The sequence below is a fragment of the Meles meles genome, chromosome 7 (assembly GCF_922984935.1).
Source record: "Meles meles chromosome 7, mMelMel3.1 paternal haplotype, whole genome shotgun sequence".
Classification (NCBI taxonomy): domain Eukaryota; kingdom Metazoa; phylum Chordata; class Mammalia; order Carnivora; family Mustelidae; genus Meles; species Meles meles.
This window is the reverse complement of record NC_060072.1, coordinates 92,441,142-92,464,826: the sequence shown is the minus strand read 5'-3', so window position 1 is coordinate 92,464,826 and position 23,685 is coordinate 92,441,142. Positions and strand designations below refer to the sequence as shown.

General features: G+C 38.0%; 2 protein-coding genes across 2 annotated transcripts; both read left to right on the top strand.

Moving 5' to 3' along the window:
• Positions 1-4,855: 4,855 nt before the first annotated feature.
• Positions 4,856-5,791, top strand: LOC123947273 (olfactory receptor 12-like). The gene has a single exon (XM_046013387.1). It carries the CDS (start codon positions 4,856-4,858, stop codon positions 5,789-5,791), a length of 936 nt encoding a protein of 311 aa, XP_045869343.1.
• Positions 5,792-20,802: 15,011 nt separating this feature from the next.
• Positions 20,803-21,813, top strand: LOC123946408 (olfactory receptor 9K2-like). Its single transcript, XM_046011829.1, has one exon. It carries the CDS (start codon positions 20,851-20,853, stop codon positions 21,811-21,813), a length of 963 nt encoding a protein of 320 aa, XP_045867785.1. The 5' UTR covers positions 20,803-20,850.
• Positions 21,814-23,685: the final 1,872 nt, after the last annotated feature.

Sequence of the window (23,685 nt, the reverse complement as noted above, 5' to 3'; positions counted from 1 at the left end):
TCACAATAGCATTAGCAGTAACAACAGGCTATTTCTCACAAGAGTCACTTCCTGTCATTCACACTAGATGGGACATAAACCCTCAACAAACTCACCGATTGAAATCATTCCGTGTATGTTCTTAATCATAGTCAACCTGATACAGAAATCAAATGGATTTTTAGGAGGTGTTTGTTTCTAATGTCCATGCCCATAAAGTTTTCTAATTATCTATCAAATTCAGTTTTGATTTAGTTTGAACTAAATGACAATGAACTATGATATTTCTAAGCTTCATAAGAATAAGTAGTACTGGGACGCCTGGGTGGCTCAGTTGGTTAAGCGGCTGCCTTTGGCTCAGGTCATGATCCCAGCATCCTGGGATCGAGTCCCACATCCGGCTCCATGCTCGGCAGGGAGCCTGCTTCTCTCTCTGTCTCTGCCTGCCACTCTGTCTGCCTGTGCTCATGCTCGCGCTCTCTCTCTCTCTCTCTGACAAATAAATAAATAAAAATCTTTAAAAAAAAAAAGAATAAGTAGTACTAGGAAGGATATACAAACCCTTACTTGTAAATATGAAGAAAGGCAAGAACACCTAGATCTTAAAAGAATAATAATCCTCTTAATAATATAGAAAACAGCAACTCAAAATAAAACAACAAATAGAAAATAAAAAATAAAGGTAAAATTACTTAGAAAACCTATATATGATATAGGCTTTTCACATGACTTTAATGTTGATTCTTTGAATAATTAGTAGTGTGTATAAAATCCTAAATTTAATAAGGAAAAAAGAACAACATTAAATCACAAGGATCAGGAATGGAATGGGGATGGCACTACATATTTTTCTGCTATTAAAAAAAAGAAAAAAAGTTTACCAAAAGTTGATGATTTTTAAATAAAAATATTTTAAGTAGAACAAAATTATGTGTGAAAGAGAAATGCAAATTTTAAAATATCTCTTAAGGAAACTGAATTTTTATTAATGATATTCCTATGAAGTATAAATAGCTTCACAAGTGTTTACTTGCAAACATTTAGGAAAAAAGAAGATAATTTTTACATAAACTCTGTCAGAAACAGTTGTAAAGAAAATACTCTCCTACAATATTTATGAGACTCTCATAAAAGTCACATGGACATTAAACTAAAAAATCATAGACAAATCTCACTCGTAAATTAACTTGCAAGTTCAAACAATGAATAAATAAAATACTTCAATAAAAAAGAACAATGAAATCTCACTGTCGTGTATGTTTATACTGCAAATACTGAGGTAATTCAATAATTTTTAAAAAATTAATTTAAGATTTTCTACATCTAGTTATGAAAGAATGGCAGCCATAGATTTACCTCCCATCACAAAACTATTAAACTCTGGAGAAAATACATGACCGAATATTTTTAGAGATTGCCCAATAAGATGTGAATGACTGTAATTCCTGAGAAAGGGAACAAATCAGAAGGAAAAGATTTTAAACTTGAATATATAGCCATAGAATCAAACCAAACCTAAAATTAAGTTAAAAAGGAAAAATAATGAACAGGCATTCAGTGATAACTGAGAAAATATGTACATGTAACTGGAAGAAGAGGGGCAAGAAAGTAATATAAAGTATAAAGGGCAGATTTTTTTCATATTTGATGACAAATCTTACCACACAGATGCAAGAAAATGGGCAAAATCCCATAGATAGATACAGTGAAATCCCATAGATAGAGAGAAAACCAAATAAAGCACTTCAGAATCAAATTCTGAAGGTGAGTGAAAAAGGGACATCACACACAAGCAAATCAAAGTTAAAGCATGCACTTGTTGTCAGAAACAATTCAAACCAGAGACAATGTAAAGTCTTTAAAGCGCTTAAAGATTGGAGGAGGGGAGACCAAACCAACATGCATGTGCAGAAAACACAGGCTTCAGAACTGAAGGCAAAATAAGGAGTTTTTCAGATAAGGGAGATCTTAGAGAATACGTTATGTCAAATTTATGCCCTAAGAAATACCAAAGAGAGTTGTCCTAGCTGGCGGGAAATGTCATCAAGATAAAGTAGGAAGGATCTCTAGGATCCTGGAGAAGCTATTTTCCCACTAATGGCAACACTGACAATGTGTGAGGAGAAGGAATTTCTTTCTCTTTCATTATGCTCCTTGGGGGTTTCTCTTTTTGGTTCTAGCACAGGTGGGCAAACCCAGCCATGGTCTTACTCTTGAAGTAATTCCCAGGCTTCTGGGATCCTTAACACCATCTCTCTTGTGCCTTGAAATCAGAGATGGCTGCTGTGGCAGTTTCTGTGTTACTTCAAAATCCTCCTTTTCCTCCAGCTCTTCACCTGACTATTTGGATTATTCTGTGTATAAAATTTATGAAAACAGTACACAAAATCTGTGTGTCGAATTGATACTTGCACTGGGGGGTTGTTACTTATTTCAGCTGAATTTTACATGATGAATACTTTAAAATAATCACTTTTGGAACTGGAAAGGGGAATCTATAAATGGAAATTTATTTTTGTGTTTTGAAGTTTGAGGGTTTTAAGAACTGCATTTTATGTAAAGATTGTTTATTATAAAGTTATAGAAGTTAAAAAAATTTTCTTCTAATACAAGTATGACATATTAACAGTAGAGATAAGAAATGAGTTGTTATCCACTAAGATGAAAAATGGTGAATTTCCTCTGCATAGATTATGAAGTTAAAAAAAAGAATCAAATACTTCTCATACAAATGGGTTTAATTGTTATTATTATTTTGTTCAGTAGGTAGAAGGATAGTTCTCATGCCCTCTGGAGAACGCTTCTACTTCCCAAAGGTCTGGTAAGTTTCTAATGAATCATTTCTTCTCTCACTTCTCTTTTGCATTCTGAGCACATTACTGGGGAGAAAGTTGTTTGTGCCTGGTTACCATCTTGCAGAGGGAATGTACACTGCTCTGGTTTCCCTCCTCAAGAGAGAATTTCTCTCAGGACCGGACCAGGTTTGGTGTTGTTTTAATCAATGAAAAAATACAATAAACTAAAAGAGAGAGAGAGAGAGAACTACAATTATTGCTAGTGCTTGTTCATCTTAGCAGTTGGAGTCTGATCTGGCCAGGGAAGAGATGCAATCCGTGTTACAGGAAACCAAGGTGCACTTCTTTTCATACTCCTGTTTCTTCACGATTTCACATATAGTAGAGAGTTTACAAGGAGAGAAATGGTTCATTCTTAAGAATATCTTTTATATCTAGTTTTTTCTCATCACATTCTTTTTTAGATTGCTTTAGTTACTTTTTTTTTCAATTTTTCTGTTGAAATCAGGAATTTTGTATAAAATGTGAATTTAAGGAAACCATACATTTTTTAGTTGATAGGTCCTACCAGAGTTTCTTTTGATGATTTTTCTGCCTTCTAAAATCAAACAGTCAGCATTGTTCTTAACTTTTAATTTTTTTCAAGGAAGTAGATATAAATACTGGACTAAATTGACTCTAGTATACTTGTGTTGTCTCAACCTGTCTTCAAAGAATGTTACCATTAGTGAAAACATGGCAATGACTGAAATAAAGATGACAAGAGATATTATGAGACATTGTATAATTTATATCTATATAATTTTATTATAATTATACAACTTACATAATAATTTTTATATATTTATAAAACTATGATTATAAAATATGAAAGTTATTTCCATAGTATGTGAATATTTGAACTGTTAGTTTTCTTTTATATTTTATGGTAGCTTATTGAATAGTAAACCACTCTGTTCCTCAATCTCATGCCTCTAAAGAAGCTTTTAAAATATTTTTTCCTTACTTTCTCCATACATAAAATAAAATAAAAATTACTTCCTTTTTCTACCATCATGTTTTAGGGACACTTATAGCCATAACATCATATGTCTAAATATATACAATGCAAGCTTGTTTAAATACATATTTCTTCCTTTTCCCCCAATTTTACCTATCTTTAAATTGTCATATGTGCCGTCTCTCCTCCATACGCACAGATCTTTGTATTTTTTGCTAGATTTGTCTGGGTATGAAAGGACAGAAAAATCTCTAACATTTTAGAATTCCCTACCTAGATTCTACCCTGAAAACTCCAAAGGGAATAAGAGTGGGAAAGAAGGAAAAAAGGATGGATGGAAGGAAGGAAGGAGGGAGGGAAAGAAGGAAAAAAGGAGAAAGAGAAAAAACGAAAGTCTGATGAAATCATGCTTAGAAAATATACTCAAGAATTGCTTCTGTTTTTAGTAAGTGAATTGTGCCAATAAGAGTGCACATCACCATAGGGACAAAAAATAATGGAAGAAATAAGAATATGAGTTACCAGGTAAAAAGATGATTATTTTGTCAGAATATGAAGCTTTTCTCCTCATAATAAAAGAAAAATGAATATAATATTTGTCTGTTATTTTTTATAGTAGATAAGGAAGCTAATTGATTTAAAAAAATAAAAAGAGATCATCAATTTAATGGATTTTCACTCCAAATGAAGTTTTAACTGGATTATTATGTCTGTGAGAAATATATTCCATAAGAGAAGGCAATTTTCAATGGTAATAACTGATAATAACTCAAGGGAAAAACAAACGACGAGCTCTTGTTTCTACACACTTTACTAGAATCTCTATTTCTCCAAAGCATGCTTAGAGAACAAGCCTGCATTATTTGCAAAATAGGTATATCTCAAAGGGTGACCAATCAGATTAAATTCTTTATTCTTTAAAAATAACGATTTGTTCTGTATTGCTATTTTGTAATTTATTGGGAACAATATGATGAATTTTTTTCTATTCTGGTTTTTAGTTATTTTTACTTAAACTAGTGTTCTGATCACTTATTTCTTTCACTTTTACCATCTCTCCAGTTCCACCTACATCTCAGCCATGAAAAACGAGCTTAATAGGAATTACTCAGAAGTGACAGAGTTCATTCTGCTAGGCTTTGGAACCCCTCCAAAACTACAAATCCTCTTATTCCTAGTATTCTTGCTAATCTATACAGTCACTGTGGTGGGAAATATTAGCATGATAATTGTCATTAAGATGGACTCCAGACTTCAAATGCCTATGTATTTCTTCCTTAGAAACTTGTCCTATTTAGATCTCTGCTACTCCACAGTCATTGCCCCCAAAACTTTAGCTAATTTCCTGTCTAGTGAAAAGAAGATTTCTTACAATGGGTGTGCGGCCCAGTTTTTCTTCTTTGCTCTATTTGTCACAACTGAAGGCTTCCTTTTGGCTGTCATGGCATTTGATCGATTCTCGGCCATTTGTTCCCCTCTCCTTTACCCTGTGCACATGTCCCAGAAAGTCTGTGCTCAGTTGGTGACTGGATCCTACATCTGTGGAGGCATCAACTCCATCGTGCAAACAAGTTTCACCTTCAGTTTGCATTTCTGTGGAGAAAACAGACTGGACCACTTTTTCTGTGACGTCCCAGCCCTGATCAAGATCTCTTGTGATGACACTTTTGTGAACGAGATTGTGCTGTTCATTCTCTCTGCCCTCATCATCATTACCACCACAATTGTCATTCTGGTTTCCTATGCTTACATCCTCTCCACTGTCCTGAAGATCCCCTCTACCCATGGCAGGGGTAAGACCTTTTCCACCTGCGGTTCCCATATAGCTGTGGTGAGTTTGTTCTATGGGACAGTGTTCTTTATGTATGCCCAGCCCGGTGCCATCTCCTCCCCAGAGCAAAACAAGATTGTAGTGGTGCTCTACACATTGATAATACCAATGCTAAACCCTCTAATATACAGTCTGAGAAACAGAGATGTGAAAGATGGTGTGAAGAGAATACTACACCGGAAATGAATCCTTCCGTGATGTTTGTAAAACCATGAGGCAGTGGAAACTGTCTGTTTTCTAAGGGTCCCAGTTATCCTTGTTCTTGGACTATTAATATATCAAAGATATCTTTATATATGGCATCAAATGTTTTTCTAAGTGTTACAAAATGGTATTTCTATGCTTAGAATATATGAAAACATTGTTTTCAATTTTGGATGTGATAATAATATCTTCATTTCAGTTTTACTTTAGGAAGTAAATAGTAAGAGCTGTTGTTGTACGAGAAATAAAATATTACATCTGTTTGAACTATTCCATCCTACAAAGCAAGTATCTACTGATACTCATTTGGAAAAGAAAGCAGCCACACTGTGTAGGGGCAAAACAGAATGGTAATAGTTACATATAACACTTTTGAGTAAAGGCCTTTTTCTTTCGCAAAGACTCAGGTTTATATTTTGAAGACTATCATCTTTAGAATTACTACTGCTATAAAAAGACGACCCCCAGTATATTATTTAAGAATTATTTACATTAAAAATATGTGACAATATTATTGTATTAATTTTTAATTCCTCATTTTTCTAAATATTAAATGATATATTTTATAATAAAAGCTGATACATAAAAAACTTATAACATCACTGTTATTACTGTTTTTCAAATGAGGACATTGAGACAGTTGGAGACTAAGTAACTTGGTGTAGTCAAAACTCAACACTAGTATGGTTCTAGAATTTTTATTATTCAAATATATATTGCAAAGCATGTGGAATAATCTAAAGATGTAATCTCACAACCTAGAAACAGCTATTTCTGAAGGGAGGTATAGATACGTGGTCAGTCTCTGTCATTGACCCATTATCCTGCCATTTTTTTAAAAATTTATTTATTTATTTTTATTTGCTTATTTACAGCATAACAGTGTTCATTGTTTTGGCATCACACCCAGTGCTCCAGGCAGTATGTGCCCTCCCTATTACCCACCACCTGGTTCCTCAACCTCCCACCCCCCCCCTCCTGCCCCCCCTTCATAACTCTCTGGTTGTTTTTCAGAGTCCATAGTCTCTTATGGTTCATCTCCCCTTCCAGTTTCCCTCAACTCCCTCTCCTCTCCATCTCCCCATGTCCTCCATGTTATTTGTTATGCTCCACAAATAAGTGAGACCATATGATACTTGACTCTGCTTGACTTATTTCGCTCAGCATAATTTCTTCCAGTCCCATCCATGTTGCTACAAAAGTTGGGTATTCGTCCTTTCTGATGGAGGCATAATACTCCATTGTGTATATGGGCCACATCTTCCTTATCCATTCATCCATTGAAGGGCATCTTGGTTCTTTCCACAGTTTGGCGACCGTAGCCATTGCTGCAATAAACATTGGGGTACAGATGGCCCTTCTTTTCACTACATCTGTATCTTTGGGGTAAATACCCAGCAGTGCAATTGCAGGGTCATAGGGAAGCTCTATTTTTAATTTCTTCAGAAATCTCCACACTGTTCTCCAAAGTGGCTGCACTAACTTGCATTCCCACCAACAGTGTAAGAGGGTTCCCCTTTCTCCACATCCTCTCCAGCACACGTTGTTTCCTGTCTTGCTAATTTTGGCCATTCTAACTGGTGTCAGGTGGTATCTCAATGTGGTTTTAATTTGAATCTCCCTGATGGCTAGTGATGATGAACATTTTTTCATGTGTCTGATAGCCATTTGTATGTCTTCATTGGAGAAGTGTCTGTTCATATCTTCTGCCCATTTTTTGATATGATTATCTGTTTTGTGTGTGTTGAGTTTGAGAAGTTCTTTGTAGATCCTGGATATCAACCTTTTGTCTGTACTGTCATTTACAAATATCTTCTCCCATTCCGTGGGTTGCCTTTTTGTTTTGTTGACTGTTTCCTTTGCTGTGCAGAAGCTTTTGATCTTGATGAAGTCCCAAAAGTTCATTTTTGCTTTTGTTTCCTTGGCCTTTGGAGACTTATCTTGAAAGAAGTTGCTGTGGCTGATATCGAAGAGGTTACTGCCTATGTTCTCCTCTAGGATTCTGATAGATTCCTGTCTCACGTTGAGGTCTTTTATCCATTTTGAGTTTATCTTTGTGAACGGTGTAAGAGAATGGTCGAGTTTCATTCTTCTACATATGGCTGTCCAGTTTTCCCAGCACCATTTATTGAAGAGACTGTCTTTTTTCCATTGAATATTTTTTCCTGTTTTGTCGAAGATTATTTGACCATAGAGTTGAGGGTCCATATCTGGGCTCTCCACTCTGTTCCACAGGTCTATGTGTCTGTTTTTATGCCAGTACCACGCTGTCTTGGTGATCACAGCTTTGTAGTAAAGCTTGAAATCGGGTAACGTGATGCCGCCAGTTTTGTTTTTGTTTTTCAACATTTCCTTAGCAATTCGGGGTCTCTTCTGACTCCATACAAATTTTAGGATTATTTGCTCCAGCTCTTTGAAAAATATCGGTGGAATTTTGATCGGAATGGCATTAAAAGTATAGATTGCTCCAGGCAGTATAGACATTTTAACAATGTTTATTCTTCCAATCCAAGAGCATGGAACAGTCTTCCATCTTTTTGTGTCTTCTTCAATTTCTTTCATGAGTGTTCTGTAGTTCCTCAAGTACAGGTCCTTTACTTCTTTGGTTAGGTTTATGCCCAGGTGTCTTATGGTTCTTGGTGCTATAGTAAATGGAATCGATTCTCTAATTTCCCTTTCTGTATTTTCATTGTTGGTGTATAAGAAAGCCACTGATTTCTGTACATTGACTTTGTATCCTGCCACGTTACTGAATTGCTGTATGAGTTCTAGTAGTTTGGGGGTGGAGTCTTTGGGGTTTTCCATATAAAGAATCATGTCATCTGCGAAGAGAGAGAGTTTGACTTCTTCCTTGCCAATTTGGATACCTTTTATTTCTCTTTGTTGTCTGATTGCTGTTGCTAGAACTTCTAATACTATGTTGAACAAGAGTGGTGAGAGTGGGCATCCTTGTCGTGTTCCTGATCTCAACGGGAAGGCTGCAAGCTTTTTCCCATTGAGGATGATATTTGCTGTGGGTCTTTCATAGATAGATTTTAGGAAGTTCAGGAATGTTCCCTCTATCCCTATACTTTGAAGCGTTTTCATCAGGAACGGATGCTGGATTTTGTCAAATGCTTTTTCTGCATCAAGTGAGAGGACCATGTGGTTCTTCTCTCTTCTCTTATTGATGTGTTCTATCACACTGATTGATTTGCGAATGTTGAACCAACCTTGCAACCCAGGGATGAATCCCACCTGGTCATGGTGGATAATCTTTTGAATGTGCTGCTGGATCCTGTTTGCTAGGATCTTGTTGAGAATCTTTGCATCCATATTCATCAGTGATATTGGTCTGAAATTCTCCTTTTTGGTAGGGTCTTTGCCTGGTTTGGGGATCAGGGTAATGCTGGCTTCATAAAAAGAGTCTGGAAGTTTTCCTTCTGCTCCAATTTTTTGGAACAGCTTCAGGAGAATTGGTGTTATTTCTTCTATGAAAGTTTGGTAGAATTCCCCAGGGAATCCGTCAGGTCCTGGGCTCTTGTTTTTTGGGAGGTTTTTGACCACTGCTTCAATCTCATTACTAGATATCGGTCTATTCAGGTTGTCAATTTCTTCCTGGTTCCATTTTGGGAGTTTGTAGTTTTCTAGGAATGCATCCATTTCATCTAGGTTGCTAGGCTTATTGGCATATAACTGCTGGTAATAATTTCTGATGATTGTTTCTTTTTTTTTAATTTTTTATTTATTTCTTATTTTTTTATAAACATATAATGTATTTTTATCCCCAGGGGTACAGGTCTGTGAATTGCCAGGTTTACATACTTCACAGCACTCTCCATAGCACATACCCTCCCCAATGTCCATAACCCCCTCCCCCTCTCCCAACCCCCCTCCCCCCAGCAACCCTTAGTTTGTTTTGTGAAATTAAGAGTCACTTATGGTTTGTCTCCCTCTCAATTCCATCTTGTTTCATTTATTCTTCTTCTATCCCCCTAACCCCCGATGTTGCATCTCCATGTCCTCATATCAGGGAGATCATATGATAGTTGTCTTTCTCCAATTGACTTATTTCACTAAGCATGATACCCTCTAGTTCCATCCATGTAGTCGCAAATGGCAAGATTTCATTTCTTTTGATGGCTGCATAGTATTCCATTGTGTATATATACCACCTTTTCTTTCATTTTATTTATTTTTTCAGTGCAACAGTATTCATTCTTTTTGCACAACACCCAGTGCTCCATGCAAAACGTGCCCTCCCCATTACCCACCACCTATTCCCCCAACCTCCCACCCTTGACCCTTCAAAACCCTCAGGTTGCCCCAACCTCACACCCCTGACCCTTCAAAACCCTCAGGTTGTTTTTCAGAGTCCATAGTCTCTTATGGTTCGCCTCCCCTCCCCAATGTCCATAGCCCGCTCCCCCTCTCCCAATCCCACCTCCCCCCAGCAACCCCCAGTTTGTTTTGTGAGATTAAGAGTCATTTATGGTTTGTCTCCCTCCCAATCCCATCTTGTTTCATTTACTCTTCTCCTATCCCCCTACCCCCCCATGTTGCTTCTCCATGTCCTCATATCAGGGAGATCATATGATAGTTGTCTTTCTCCGATTGACTTATTTCACTAAGCATGATACGCTCTAGTTCCATCCACATCGTCGCAAATGGCATGATTTCATTTCTTTTGATGGCTGCATAGTATTCCATTGTGTATATATACCACATCTTCTTTATCCATTCATCTGTTGATGGACATCTAGGTTCTTTCCATAGTCTGGCTATTGTAGACATTGCTGCTATAAACATTCGGGTACACGTGCCCCTTTGGATCACTATGTTTGTACCTTTAGGGTAAATACCCAGTAGTGCAATTGCTGGGTCATAGGGTAGTTCTACTTTCAACATTTTGAGGAACCTCCATGCTGTTTTCCAGAGTGGTTGCACCAGCTTGCATTCCCACCAACAGTGGAGGAGGGTTCCCCTTTCTCCGCATCCTCGCCAGCATCTGTCATTTCCTGACTTGTTAATTTTAGCCATTCTGACTGGTGTGAGGTGATATCTCATTGTGGTTTTGATTTGTATTTCCCTGATGCCGAGTGACGTGGAGCACTTTTTCATGTGTCTGTTGGCCATCTGTATGTCTTCTTTGCAGAAATGTCTGTTCGTGTCCTCTGCCCATTTCTTGATTGGATTGTTTGTTCTTTGGGTGTTGAGTTTGCTAAGTTCCTTATAGATTTTGGATACTAGCCCTTTATCTGATATGTCGTTTGCAAATATCTTCTCCCATTCTGTCAGTTGTCTTTTGGTTTTGTTAACTGTTTCCTTTGCTGTGCAAAAGCTTTTGATCTTGATGAAATCCCAAGAGTTCATTTTTGCCCTTGCTTCCCTTGCCTTTGCCGTTGTTCCTAGGAAGATGTTGCTACGGCTGAGGTCGAAGAGGTTGCTGCCTGCATTCTCCTCAAGGATTTTGATGGATTCCTTTCTCACATTGAGGTCCTTCATCCATTTGGAGTCTATTTTCGTGTGTGGTGTAAGGAAGTGTTCCAATTTCATTTTTCTGCATGTGGCTGTCCAATTTTCCCAGCACCATTTATTGAAGAGGCTGTCTTTTTTCCATTGGACATTCTTTCCTGCTTTGTCGAAGATTAGTTGACCATAGAGTTGAGGGTCGATTTCTGGGCTCTCTATTCTGTTCCACTGATCTATGTGTCTGTTTTTGTGCCAGTACCATGCTGTTTTGATGATGACAGCTTTGTAATAGAGCTTGAAGTCCGGAATTGTGATGCCACCAACTTTGGCTTTGTTCTTCAATATTCCTTTGGCTATTCGAGGTCTTTTCTGGTTCCATATAAATTTTAGGATTATTTGTTCCATTTCTTTGAAAAAAATGGATGGTATTTTGATAGGGATTGCATTAAATGTGTAGATTGCTTTAGGTAGCATAGACATTTTCACAATATTTATTCTTCCAATCCAGGAGCATGGAACATTTTTCCATTTTTTTGTGTCTTCCTCCATTTCTTTCATGAGTACTTTATAATTTTCTGTGTATAGATTCTTAGTCTCTTTGGTTAGGTTTATTCCTAGGTATCGTATAGTTTTGGGTACAATTGTAAATGGGATTGACTCCTTCTGATGATTGTTTCTATTTCCTTGGTGTTAGTTGTGAGCTCTAACTTTTCATTCATAATTTTATTAATTTGGGCTTTCTCTCTTTTCTTTTGGATTAGTGTGGCCAATGGTTTATCAATCTTATTGATTCTTTCAAAAAACCAGCTTCTAGTTTCATTGATATGTTCTACTGTATCTCTGGTTTCTACCTCGTTGATCTCTGCTCTAATCTTGATTATTTCCCTTCTTGCGTGTGGAGTTTGTTTGATTTGTTGATGATTCTCCAGTTCTTTAAGGTGTAGAGACAGCTGGTGTATTCTGGATTTTTCAATTTTTCTGAGGGAGGCTTGGATGGCTATGTATTTCCCCCTTAGAACCACCTTTGCTGTACCACATAGGTTTTGAACCAAAGTGTCTTCATTCTCATTGGTTTTCATGAATTGTTTAAGTTCTTCTTTGATCTCCTGGTTGATCCAAGCATTCTTAAGCAAGGTGGTCTTTAGCTTCCAGGTGTTTGAGTTCCTTCTGAACTTCTTCTTCTGATTGAGTTCCAGTTTCAAAGCATTGTGATCGGAGAATATGCAGGGAATAATGTCAGTCTTTTGGTATCGGTTGAGTCCTGCTTTGTGACCCAATATGTGGTCTATTCTGGAAAAGGTTCCATGTGCACTTGAGAAGAATGAGTATTCTGTTGTTTTAGGGTGGAATGTTCTGTATACATCGATGAGGTCCATCTGGTCCAATGTTTCATTCAATGCTCTTATTTCTTTATTAATTTTCTGCTTCGATGATCTGTCTATTTCTGAGAGAGGCGTATTAAGATCTCCTACTATTATTGTATTCATATCAATATGGCTCTTTATCTTGATTAATAGTTTTCTTACGTAATTGGGTGCTCCCATATTGGGGGCATAGATATTCACAATTGTTAGATCGTCTTGGCGGATAGTACCTTTAAGAATTATGTAGTGTCTCATTGTGGTTTTGATTTGTATTTCCCTGATGCCGAGTGACGTGGAGCACTTTTTCATGTGTCTGTTTGCCATCTGGATGTCTTCTTTGCAGAAATGTCTGTTCATGTCCTCTACCCATTTCTTGATTGGATTGTTTGTTCTTTGGGTGTTGAGTTTGCTAAGTTCCTTATAGATTTTGGATACTAGCCCTTTATCTGATATGTCGTTTGCAAATATCTTCTCCCATTCTGTCAGTTGTCTTTTGGTTTTGTTAACTGTTTCCTTTGCTGTGCAAAAGCTTTTGATCTTGATGAAATCCCAATAGCTCATTTTTGCACTTGTTTCCCTTGCCTTTGCTGTTGTTCCTAGGAAGATGTTGCTACGGCTGAGGTCGAAGAGGTTGCTGCCTGCATTCTCCTCAAGGATTTTGATGGATTCCTTTCTCACATTGAGGTCCTTCATCCATTTGGAGTCTATTTTCATGTGTGGTGTAAGGAAGTGGTCCAATTTCATTTTTCTGCATGTGGCTGTCCAGTTTTCCCAGCACCATTTATTGAAGAGGCTGTCTTTTTTCCATTGGACATTCTTTCCTGCTTTGTCGAAGATTAGTTGACCATAGAGTTGAGGGTCGATTTCTGGGCTCTCTATTCTGTTCCACTGATCTATGTGTCTGTTTTTGTGCCAGTACCATGCTGTCTTGATGATGACAGCTTTGTAATAGAGCTTGAAGTCCGGAATTGTGATGCCACCAACTTTGGCTTTGTTCTTCAATATTCCTTTGGCTATTCGAGGTCTTTTCTGGTTCCATATAAATTTTAGGATTATTTGTTCCATTCCTTTGAAAAAAATGGATGGTATTTTGATAGGGATTGCATTAAATGTGTAGATTGCTTTAGGTAGCATAGACATTTTCACAATATTTATTCTTCCAATCCAGGAGCATGGAACATTTTTCCATTTTTTTGTGTCTTCCTCCATTTCTTTCATGAGTACTTTATAATTTTCTGTGCATAGATTCTTAGTCTCTTTGGTTAGGTTTATTCCTAGGTATCTTATAGTTTTGGGTACAATTGTAAATGGGATTGACTCCTTAATTTCTCTTTCTTCAGTCTTGTTGTTCACCTCACACCAGTCAGAATGGCTAAAATTAACAAGTCAGGAAATGACAGATGCTGGCGAGGATGTGGAGAAAGAGGAACCCTCCTCCACTGTTGGTGGGAATGCAAGCTGGTGCAACCACTCTGGAAAACAACATGGAGGTTCCTCAAAATGTTGAAAATAGAACTACCCTATGACCCAGCAATTGCACTACTGGGTATTTACCCTAAAGATACAAACATAGTGATCCGAAGGGGCACGTGTACCCGAATGTTTATAGCAGCAATGTCTACAATAGCCAGACTATGGAAAGAACCTAGATGTCCATCAACAGATGAATGGATCAAGAAGATGTGGTATATATACACAATGGAATACTATGCAGCCATCAAAAGAAATGAAATCTTGCCATTTGCGATGACGTGGATGGAACTAGAGGGTATCATGCTTAGTGAAATAAGTCAATCGGAGAAAGACAACTATCATATGATCTCCCTGATATGAGGACATGGAGAAGCAACATGGGGGGGTAGGGGGATAGGAGAAGAATAAATGAAACAAGATGGGATTGGGAGGGAGACAAACCATAAATGACTCTTAATCTCACAAAACAAACTGGGGGTTGCTGGGGGGAGGTGGGATTGGGAGAGGGGGAGCGGGCTATGGACATTGGGGAGGGGAGGCGAACCATAAGAGACTATGGACTCTGAAAAACAACCTGAGGGTTTTGAAGGGTCAGGGGTGGGAGGTTGGGGCAACCTGAGGGTTTTGAAGGGTCAAGGGTGGGAGGTTGGGGGAACAGGTGATGGGTAATGGGGAGGGCACGTTTTGCATGGAGCACTGGGTGTTGTGCAAAAAGAATGAATACTGTTACGCTGAAAAAATAAATAAAATGGAAAAAAAAAAGAATTATGTAGTGTCCTTCTGTATCTCTGACTACAGTCTTTAGTTTAAAATCTAATTTATCTGATATGAGAATTGCTACTCCGGCCTTCTTTTGAGGCCCATTGGCATGAAAGATGCTTCTCCATCCCTTCACTTTCAGTCTGGGTGTATCCTTAGGTTCAAAATGGGTCTCTTGTAGACAACATATGGATGGGTCCTGTCGTTTTATCCAATCTGCAACCCTGTGTCGTTTTATGGGCGCATTTAGGCCATTCACATTGAGAGTGATTATTGAGAGATAGGTTTTTATTGACATCGTGTTGCCTTTGAAGTCTTTCTGTCTATAGATTGTTTCTATATTTCTGTTCAATGATATTCTTAGGATTTTTTCTCTCTTATAGGACCCCCCTTAATATTTCCTGCAGTGTCGGCTTGGTGGTTGCATAGTCTTTTAAGCCTTGCTGGTCTTGGAAACTCTTTATCTCTCCATCCATTTTAAATGTCAGTCTTGCTGGATAGAGTATTCTTGGTTGCATGTTCTTCTCATTTAGTACTCTGAATATATTTTGCCAGCCCTTCCTGGCTTTTCAGGTCTCTGTGGAAAGGTCTGACGTTATTCTAATGGGCTTTCCTCTGTATGTAAGAAGCTTCTTTGTCCTAGCTGCTTTTAAGAGGGTCTCTCTTGAAACATAATTCCCCATTTTAACGATAAGGTGCCGTGAGGACTTTCGAGAATCTAAAATCTTGGGAGGAGATCTTTCTGCCTCTAGTACATGAATGTTGTTTCCATTCGTGAGATTGGGAAAATTTTCATAGACAACTTCTTCCACTATATCTTCTAGACTTCTTTCTTTTTCTTCCCCTTCAGGGATTCCAATAATTCTGACGTTGGAACGTTTCATGGCATCGTTTATTTCCCTGATTCTGTTTTTGTGGCTTCTGAGCTGTTTGTTCCAGGCTTCCTCCTGATCCTTTCTCTCTATCTGTTTGTCCTCCAGATCACTAATTCTATCTTCTGTCTCAGTTACCCTAGCTTTTAGAGAGTTTAGATTGGATTGGAACTCATTGAGAGCATTTTGAACATCATCCCTGGTGGCTTTCAGTTCTGCCCTAACATTGTGAACATCATCCCTGGTGGCTTTCAGTTCTGCCCTAATCAATTCTGTTTGGTCATCCATGGCTTTCTCCAACCTAGCTATTGCCTGGATAATTGTTAGTCTGAATTCCTTTTCTGACATATTGTCTATGTCGATAGCCATTTGTTCTGTTGCAGAAGGCCCATCCTCTGTATTTTTCTTCTGTTGGGTATTCCTCCTCCTAGTCATTTTGGTAAGAGATGACTAAACAGATGCAGCTGGACTTATTGATTGTGGTGCAGTCAATGTGCATCCTGGAACGCTTCTGTGCAATCAGGATTCCCCACCCAAATGAGAGAAAAAAGACAAGAAAAAGAAATAGAGAAGAAGAAAGAAAAAAAAAAGGGGAAAGAAAAAAGGAAGAAAAAAAAAGAGAGAGAGAGAGATAGGAAAAAAAGGGAAGATACAAGAGAAGGCTCAGCCCAAATGGGCCACAAGGTAAGATTTGTGGAGTATACAAACAAAAACAGACAGACAAAAAGAGTGATAAAAGTATATGACAAGAGAAAAAAATATGTATATATAAGCAAAAAAAAGGGAAAAACCTCCTCAGAAAGAACCCCAAGTATAAGATTTATATATTGTCAGGACAGACACAAATTCACAGAAACACTGACAGAAGGAAAAATTGGGAGAATGGTTATAGATTCTCAGTGTGGGTGAGGAAGGTTATTTTGATTCTTCCTGAAGGTATCTTGATGTTTTTGTTAAGGGACTCAACTTTCCTAAGTTATAGGGGGATTAGAAACTGGTTTGCCTATAGGGGTAGCATTGATTGGGGAAAGGGGGTTACCTTGAAGTTTAACTCTATATGTATAGTAGAAAATAAAAATTAAAAAAAGAATAAACTAGACTAAACTAAGTTAAAATTAAAAAAAATAGAAAAACAAAAGAAAAACACGGGTGTATGTATCAAAACGTTCAGGTTAGAAGGTTATTAAAGAATTTGATGTACTGGACATCTCAGTGTGATGGTAAATAGGTTAAAAAATTATCTGGATGTATAAAAAAAAAGAACCAGAATATTGGTAAAGAGTTAAAAATAAAAGTTGTATTTATGAAGTAGTGGTGGTTGTTCTCTTGTAGTCTTTTTTTTTTTTTTTTTCCTTCCTTCCTGGTTGGTTTTCTGGGGGAGGAGCCTGCCACGTGGGTTTTCAGACAATGATGTTCCCTGAGTTAGGTCCTCCCACTCCCCTCAAGGGGGTGAGCTCTTTTTTTTTTCAGGAAACTGTTTTTTTTTTTTCAGCCTTTTGTTCTCTGGGGGTTTTTATGTTCTTTCATCTGCTTTCTCTCGCCTTGACAGCTTTTGATGGTTTTTGGAGGTTTAGAGGAGAGCAAACAGCACCCCAACCTCCCTCTCAGAGAGAAGCCTCAGACTGTTTTGCAAAAGCTGCTGGCAGAGTTGGTTCTGGGTCACTGTCCCTGGGGATGCAGGAGCTCCTCGTTGTGCCCAAAACCAGGGCAGCTGTGGCTGTCTAGGCAGCTCCAGACCGCCAGAGAGGTTCGGAGCAGAGATCGCGCACTGAGATTTTCCCGCTGTCCCGGGCTGGGAATGTCTGGTTTTTCCTGCTGCCAGAGCTCCAGGCTAGCGCCTATGAGCACCTATCCCAAGGGAGGGTGTGGGACGCGTGCGTTTCAGGATTGCCGTCAGGCCAGGCTCCCAGCCCCTCACGGGAGACAGACCCCACTCGTTCTCAGGCGCGCTGGCGTTCAGGTGCACTCGCGGCTCAGGGACGGAGACCTGATTTCTCCGCCGCACTCTCTCTGGCTCCGCGCCAGGGGAGGCTGTCCTGGGTCCGGGGACTTAGGTCCCTGACCCTAACCGCCCAGGTTCCCACTATTACCCCCCCCACCGCGATCCTTTGCTGTTTGTTTTTTGAGTGCTTTCAACCAGACTCCAAGTTAATGCTGGTCCCCAGACGCAGAGCACTCTAGTGTTGGGGTGTTACTTTCCAATCAGTCACCTCTGGTGGCTCCCTCCCCCTTTTGTTTATCTTCTGATATCAGTCTGATGCTCCCAGTCTGCTTTACCTGCCACTGGCGTCTTCTGCTCCAGTAGAGATCCAGACGTGTATAATTCTGATCTCAGGCTGATTTCATGGGTGGTCGGAGTTCTTTGGTAGGTAATCAGCTCACTTTAGGGTACAGGTTGAAATGGTGCCTCCTCCTACTTCCCCGCCATCTTGCTCCCCAACTTTCTGTTCATTTTGACTTTTTCTTCTACCAGTAGATAAGTTTTGGAAACATGTGGGCTTTTCTCTGCAGCATTGTTGAATGCCCAAATTTCTAAAGAAGCATGTTTTGATGGATGAAGAAGTAGTGACATCTTTTTGCTCCCTTCTATCTGACCCCTGGATCATAGTTAAGGTGCTATATTTTTCAATTATATCTCCAGTGGTAGCCTCTCTCTGTGAGTTAATCCTAAATTGTCCTGAGGGTCATTATAAGAATTTCACCCAGAAGCACTTGGGTGGCTCTGTCAGTTTAGCATTGACTCTTGGTTTTGGCTCGGGTCTTGATTTGGGTCATGAGATCAAGCTCTGGCATGGCCACAGCAGGGAGTATCTGCTTGAGGTTCTCTCCCTGTCCCTCTGCCCCTCCCCCTGCTCATCACATGCATGTACACATATGCACACACACACTCTCTCTCTCAAATAAATAAATCTTAAAAACAGAAAAGAGTGTCTACCCAGAAGTTCCCAGCCATTCCAAATTGATAGGCTTCTATTCACCTTAATTAATATTTTCCTGTTTAAAGTAACAAACCTATTTATTCTTCCTACACCGACAAAATTTTTACTAATATTGTATTAAAATGAGGAGCTCTTGCCCTATATCATTTTGTATTCCACACACTGAAAAGTTCTAGATAAATTCTAGAAATAATTTTTAATTAAAAGGAGATTTAGGAGCACCTGGGTGGCTCAGTTAATTAAGCTTAATTAATATGACCTTTGGCTCAGGTCATATTCTTAGGATCCTGGAATCCTGTCCTACAATGGGCTTACTGCTCCGCAGGGATTCTGCTTCTCCTTCTGCCACTTACCCTGCTTCATCCTCTCTCTCATTCTCTCTCAGTCTCTAGCTGTCAAACAAATAAATAAAGACTTTAAGAAGGGGGGGTACTTAAAAGGTAGGATTACAATTAATTTGTGGGAATATTTAGGACAAAAATGGCATCCTGAAAATATTAAGCTCATTAAGTAGACTGTTATCTCTATCGTTTTAATGTAGTCTTTTCATCATAAATATTTTAAAATATTTCCCTAAGGAATTTTAAAATAATCTTCTTGAATGCTCTTTTTTTTATTTCTAATTGTTTAGTTTTTAATATATGAAAACACAGAAATCACAAAACATTATCTGACCTTTAATTTGTGATTTAAAGGATATTTATGATATCATGGAATATGTCTACATCAAGGAATACAGGTAAACCCTAAGTTGGAGTGAATTTTTGTTTTTTTTGAATTATAATGAATGTAATTTACTACATAATTAAAAATGTTCACTTTTTAGTCTAACATCTAACACTTTTCTCATATGGTACAAATTTTTAAATCTGTCTCTCTGTGCCTACCAATACGTATGTTATGACAATTACCAGAAACTTTTTCTTCGTCAGTGAAAAAAATTAAGTCCAAAGAAATTCCCAAAGAATACATACAACCTGTACTTAGAATATTATTAGATTATTTGTTTGTATCTGAGGTTACCACAGTCCTCATGGACAACAGCCCTGGAGCCCGCACTTACGTCTCCACAACTGACTTTAAGATTACTCTTCTCCCAGTGGAATTGATCAGAGGATGAGCAAAACCTTAATATTGGAATATCCTGAAGAAAAGTTTCTCAGGACTAAAATAACATTGTAAACAACCATTGTTGACACTCAAACAAATGATGATTGACTCTAGATGACATAGAGTTGCTAAGGTCCTTTAATACCCATGATTATTTCATTAGCCTTATTTTAAGACATATAAAGCATACTAGATTTTATGAAAGGAACTTTTCTTTATATATATTCTTTAAATATACTTTCCCTGAATGAAGAGCAAGATCCCTTGAACTGGTTCAACTTTACTAGAAAGTCATCTTTGTGGTGTAAGAACTGGAATGTTCAGCTTCTCTCTGCTTCAAAAAAAAGCTAACTGATTATGGCATATTTTAATTAAACAACTACCAGTGGAAGTAAAATAAATATAATGAGCCAATAAAAATGCCTTATTTAGGGGAATGGACTTGATCTATGGAAATGACCATTTATTTAGAAAGAGCTTTAAACAATTTTATTTACTATAAGATTAGTGGTTTTTAAATTTTATTAATTTTATCATACATATCACTTACCAATTTTTAGTCTATTTTCAAAATGATGGATACAATAATAATAAAAATTTAAGAAACTGAGGCAAATAAGGTAATAGTACTCAAAAATGTTTTTATTATTTTCATGTAATGATTCAAACACTGGACTATCATAGGCTGCAAACATTGTCATAGAGATAACATGTAGCATCTCTATTTTAGATTATCATAGCCCTCTTATTTTAGATAATGAGAATAGAAATTTCAAATGTGAATAAATTAGATAATATTAAATCCCATTACTGGCTGAACTCTCAGCAAAATTATGACTTAAATACAGTAACTCAGAAATGTCTTTCACTGCTTAACAACTGAATACCAACTTCATAAGTCTAACATTATCTAATGCAAATTCTTGAATGCTCATGACATTAAAATTGTTTTATATGCAATATTGAATTAAGATGCAAAAAATGTGTTCTACATTTAAGAAACTATGTGACTAAGAAAAAAGCCTGGATTGCATTTGTTTATTTTGCTTTCTGCCTCTCAGCAGGTTTCTGCTATGGGTGACAGGGGAACAAGCAATTACTCAGAAATGACTGACTTCATTCTTGTAGGCTTCAGGGTCCGCCCAGAACTCCACATTTTCCTCTTCTTGCTCTTTCTGCTTGTGTATGCTATGATCCTTCTAGGGAATGTGGGGATGATGACCGTTATTATGACTGATCCCCGGCTGAACACACCAATGTATTTCTTCCTAGGCAACCTCTCCTTCATTGATCTATTCTATTCTTCTGTCATTGCACCCAAGGCTATGATCAACTTCTGGTCTGAGAGCAAGTCCATCTCCTTTGCAGGCTGTGTGATCCAGCTCTTTCTCTTTGCCCTTTTCATTGTGGCTGAGGGATTTCTCCTGGCAGCCATGGCTTATGACCGCTTCATTGCCATCTGCAACCCACTCCTCTACTCTGTCCAGATGTCAACTCGTCTCTGCATTCAGTTGGTGGCTGGTTCCTACTTTTGTGGCTGCATCAGCTCAGTTCTTCAGACAAGCATGACATTTACTTTGTCCTTTTGTGCTTCCCGCACCATCGATCACTTTTACTGTGATGACCGTCCACTTCAAAGGATTTCTTGCTCTGATCTCTACTTTCATAAGATGGTTTCCTTTTTCTTATGCAGCATTATTATTTTGCCTACCATAATTGTCATTATTGTGTCCTATATGTATATTGTGTCCACAGTTCTAAAGATACGCTCCTCTGAGGGACGTAAGAAAGCCTTCTCCACTTGCAGCTCTCACCTAGGTGTCGTGAGTGTACTGTACGGTGCCATCGTTTTTATGTATGTCATCCCTGATAGATTCCCTGAGCTGAGTAAGGTGGCTTCTTTATGTTACACCTTAGTCACTCCCATGTTGAATCCTTTGATTTACTCCCTGAGAAACAAAGATGTGAAAGAAGCTCTGAGAAAGATCCTGGGGAAAAAAACATTTCTATTTAATTCTATCTTAACAGTGACATAACCGAAAGGCCTGGACATTATGACAATTTGGGGAGGCGTCGATGCAAAGAATGCCTCCAATGATTTTGAAATATTTAATTTTAGAAAGTTTATTTATTTGAATCCCGTGACTTACAGCTGACAAGTACATTTGGACTATATTTTTCCTGATGGTTGATTCTGGAGTGGAATGGCTTTCTCCGTACTTCGTCTTCATTTGGGTAAAGATCATGATTGCTGTGTATTTTGGTTTAAGGGAAAACATATTCCAGATTTGGTGCTGGCACTCTGAGGATGATGTTTGGGATGTTTATCTTGAGTTAGTAACAAATGTTGTGAAATGTGTATATACTTGGTAGAAGTAACAAAATCTGATATGATAAGAAGACAGAACAAAATATCAGATTTACTGGAGAAATCTTTTTTTTTTTTTTTTTTAGAGAGAGATCACAAGTAGGCAGAGAGAGAGGGGAGAAACAGGCTTCCTGCTGAGCAGAGAGCCCGATGCGGGGCTCGATCCCAGGATCATGACCTGAGCCGAAGGCAGAGGCTTAACCCACTGAGCCACCCAGGCGCCCCCTGGAGAAATCTTTTTCAGCGCTGCATGTTCTGCAGGTGTTCTACAGTGCACGCAGTCCTGAGGGTGACATGTGGGTCACTCTTAATTGTCCAGAGGCCCAATGAGTGACACACATATGTCATACTTTTCTGGCGCTTAAATCATTCTTGAAAGTCCTCCTTTTGGACAAGGAAACTGTAATGAAAATGAAAGAAAAATAAAGAGGATTCATTTTTTTTGTTCTACATCCCTTAGAATTAATTCACCAAATTGATATTTATTGAATTTTTATATACATTTTGCTGTAAGAAAATTCCTAGGTATAAATAATTTTTGTACTTAAACGCACAGTCAGATGAGGAGAAAACAGCTGGCCAGAGAACCAAAATATCACACGGAAACCCAGTGAATAAGACATTTATGGAATATACAAAAAGAGTGCAGCCTTTGGAGGTGAACAGTCTTGATGGTCAGTGAATTTTTTCTCTATACATTTTAAAAAGTAGGTAGAACTGAGCAAGGTGAAATAGACAGGTTTCTGTGCAAAATCACTGTGTGGAGAACTGCATGAGGTTTGATAAGTCACTTGTACTGCACAAGACAAAAAGTGAGGGATGAGCCTTAAAAGGGAATTCATGGAAATTGTGCAGACCTCTATGTCAAGCCAAGGAAGACGACTTTTATTCTGTAGACAACAGGTAGGCATTGGGGATTTTAGAGAAAGACAGTATTCTGTTCAACTGGGCATTTTACAAATATCATACTGATATCTTTATGGAAAATTAATATTCACAAGGAGAAGACTTAGAAAGTGAGTGATTGTCCAAGTAAGAGATTATGGTGGCTTTTACTAAAGGCAGTCTTCTTAAGGGCAGTGAAGAAGAGACTCTCTTTAGAATGACAGATAAAGTAAGCTGAATATGGACTGATCATTGAAAAAATGAGAATGATGTTGAAGAGAAAAATGGCTACTAACGTTTAAGCATCTCTGCTGGAGAAAAGCTACTTCATAAAATGAGGAAGAAAATCTGAGTAACAACAGTTCATTGATAACTTGAGAGTTAAAAAAAATAAGCTCAGGCGTCAAACAGTTTTCAAATTCTGTTTGCCTTGTAGCTTTGGGCAAGTTACATAATATCTCCATATGTTAATTTTCTCCTGTAAAATGGGGTGTATAAGTAACTCTCAGAGTTACTTGAATGATTAAATTACATACATTTCATACAAATCTGTTAAATCTATATATTTATTGGCTGCCAGATTTGTTCTTTCTTCATGCCTTTAATAGTATCGATGTCAATTCTGAGAGAGGAAGACAGTAACTTTCTTTGCCCC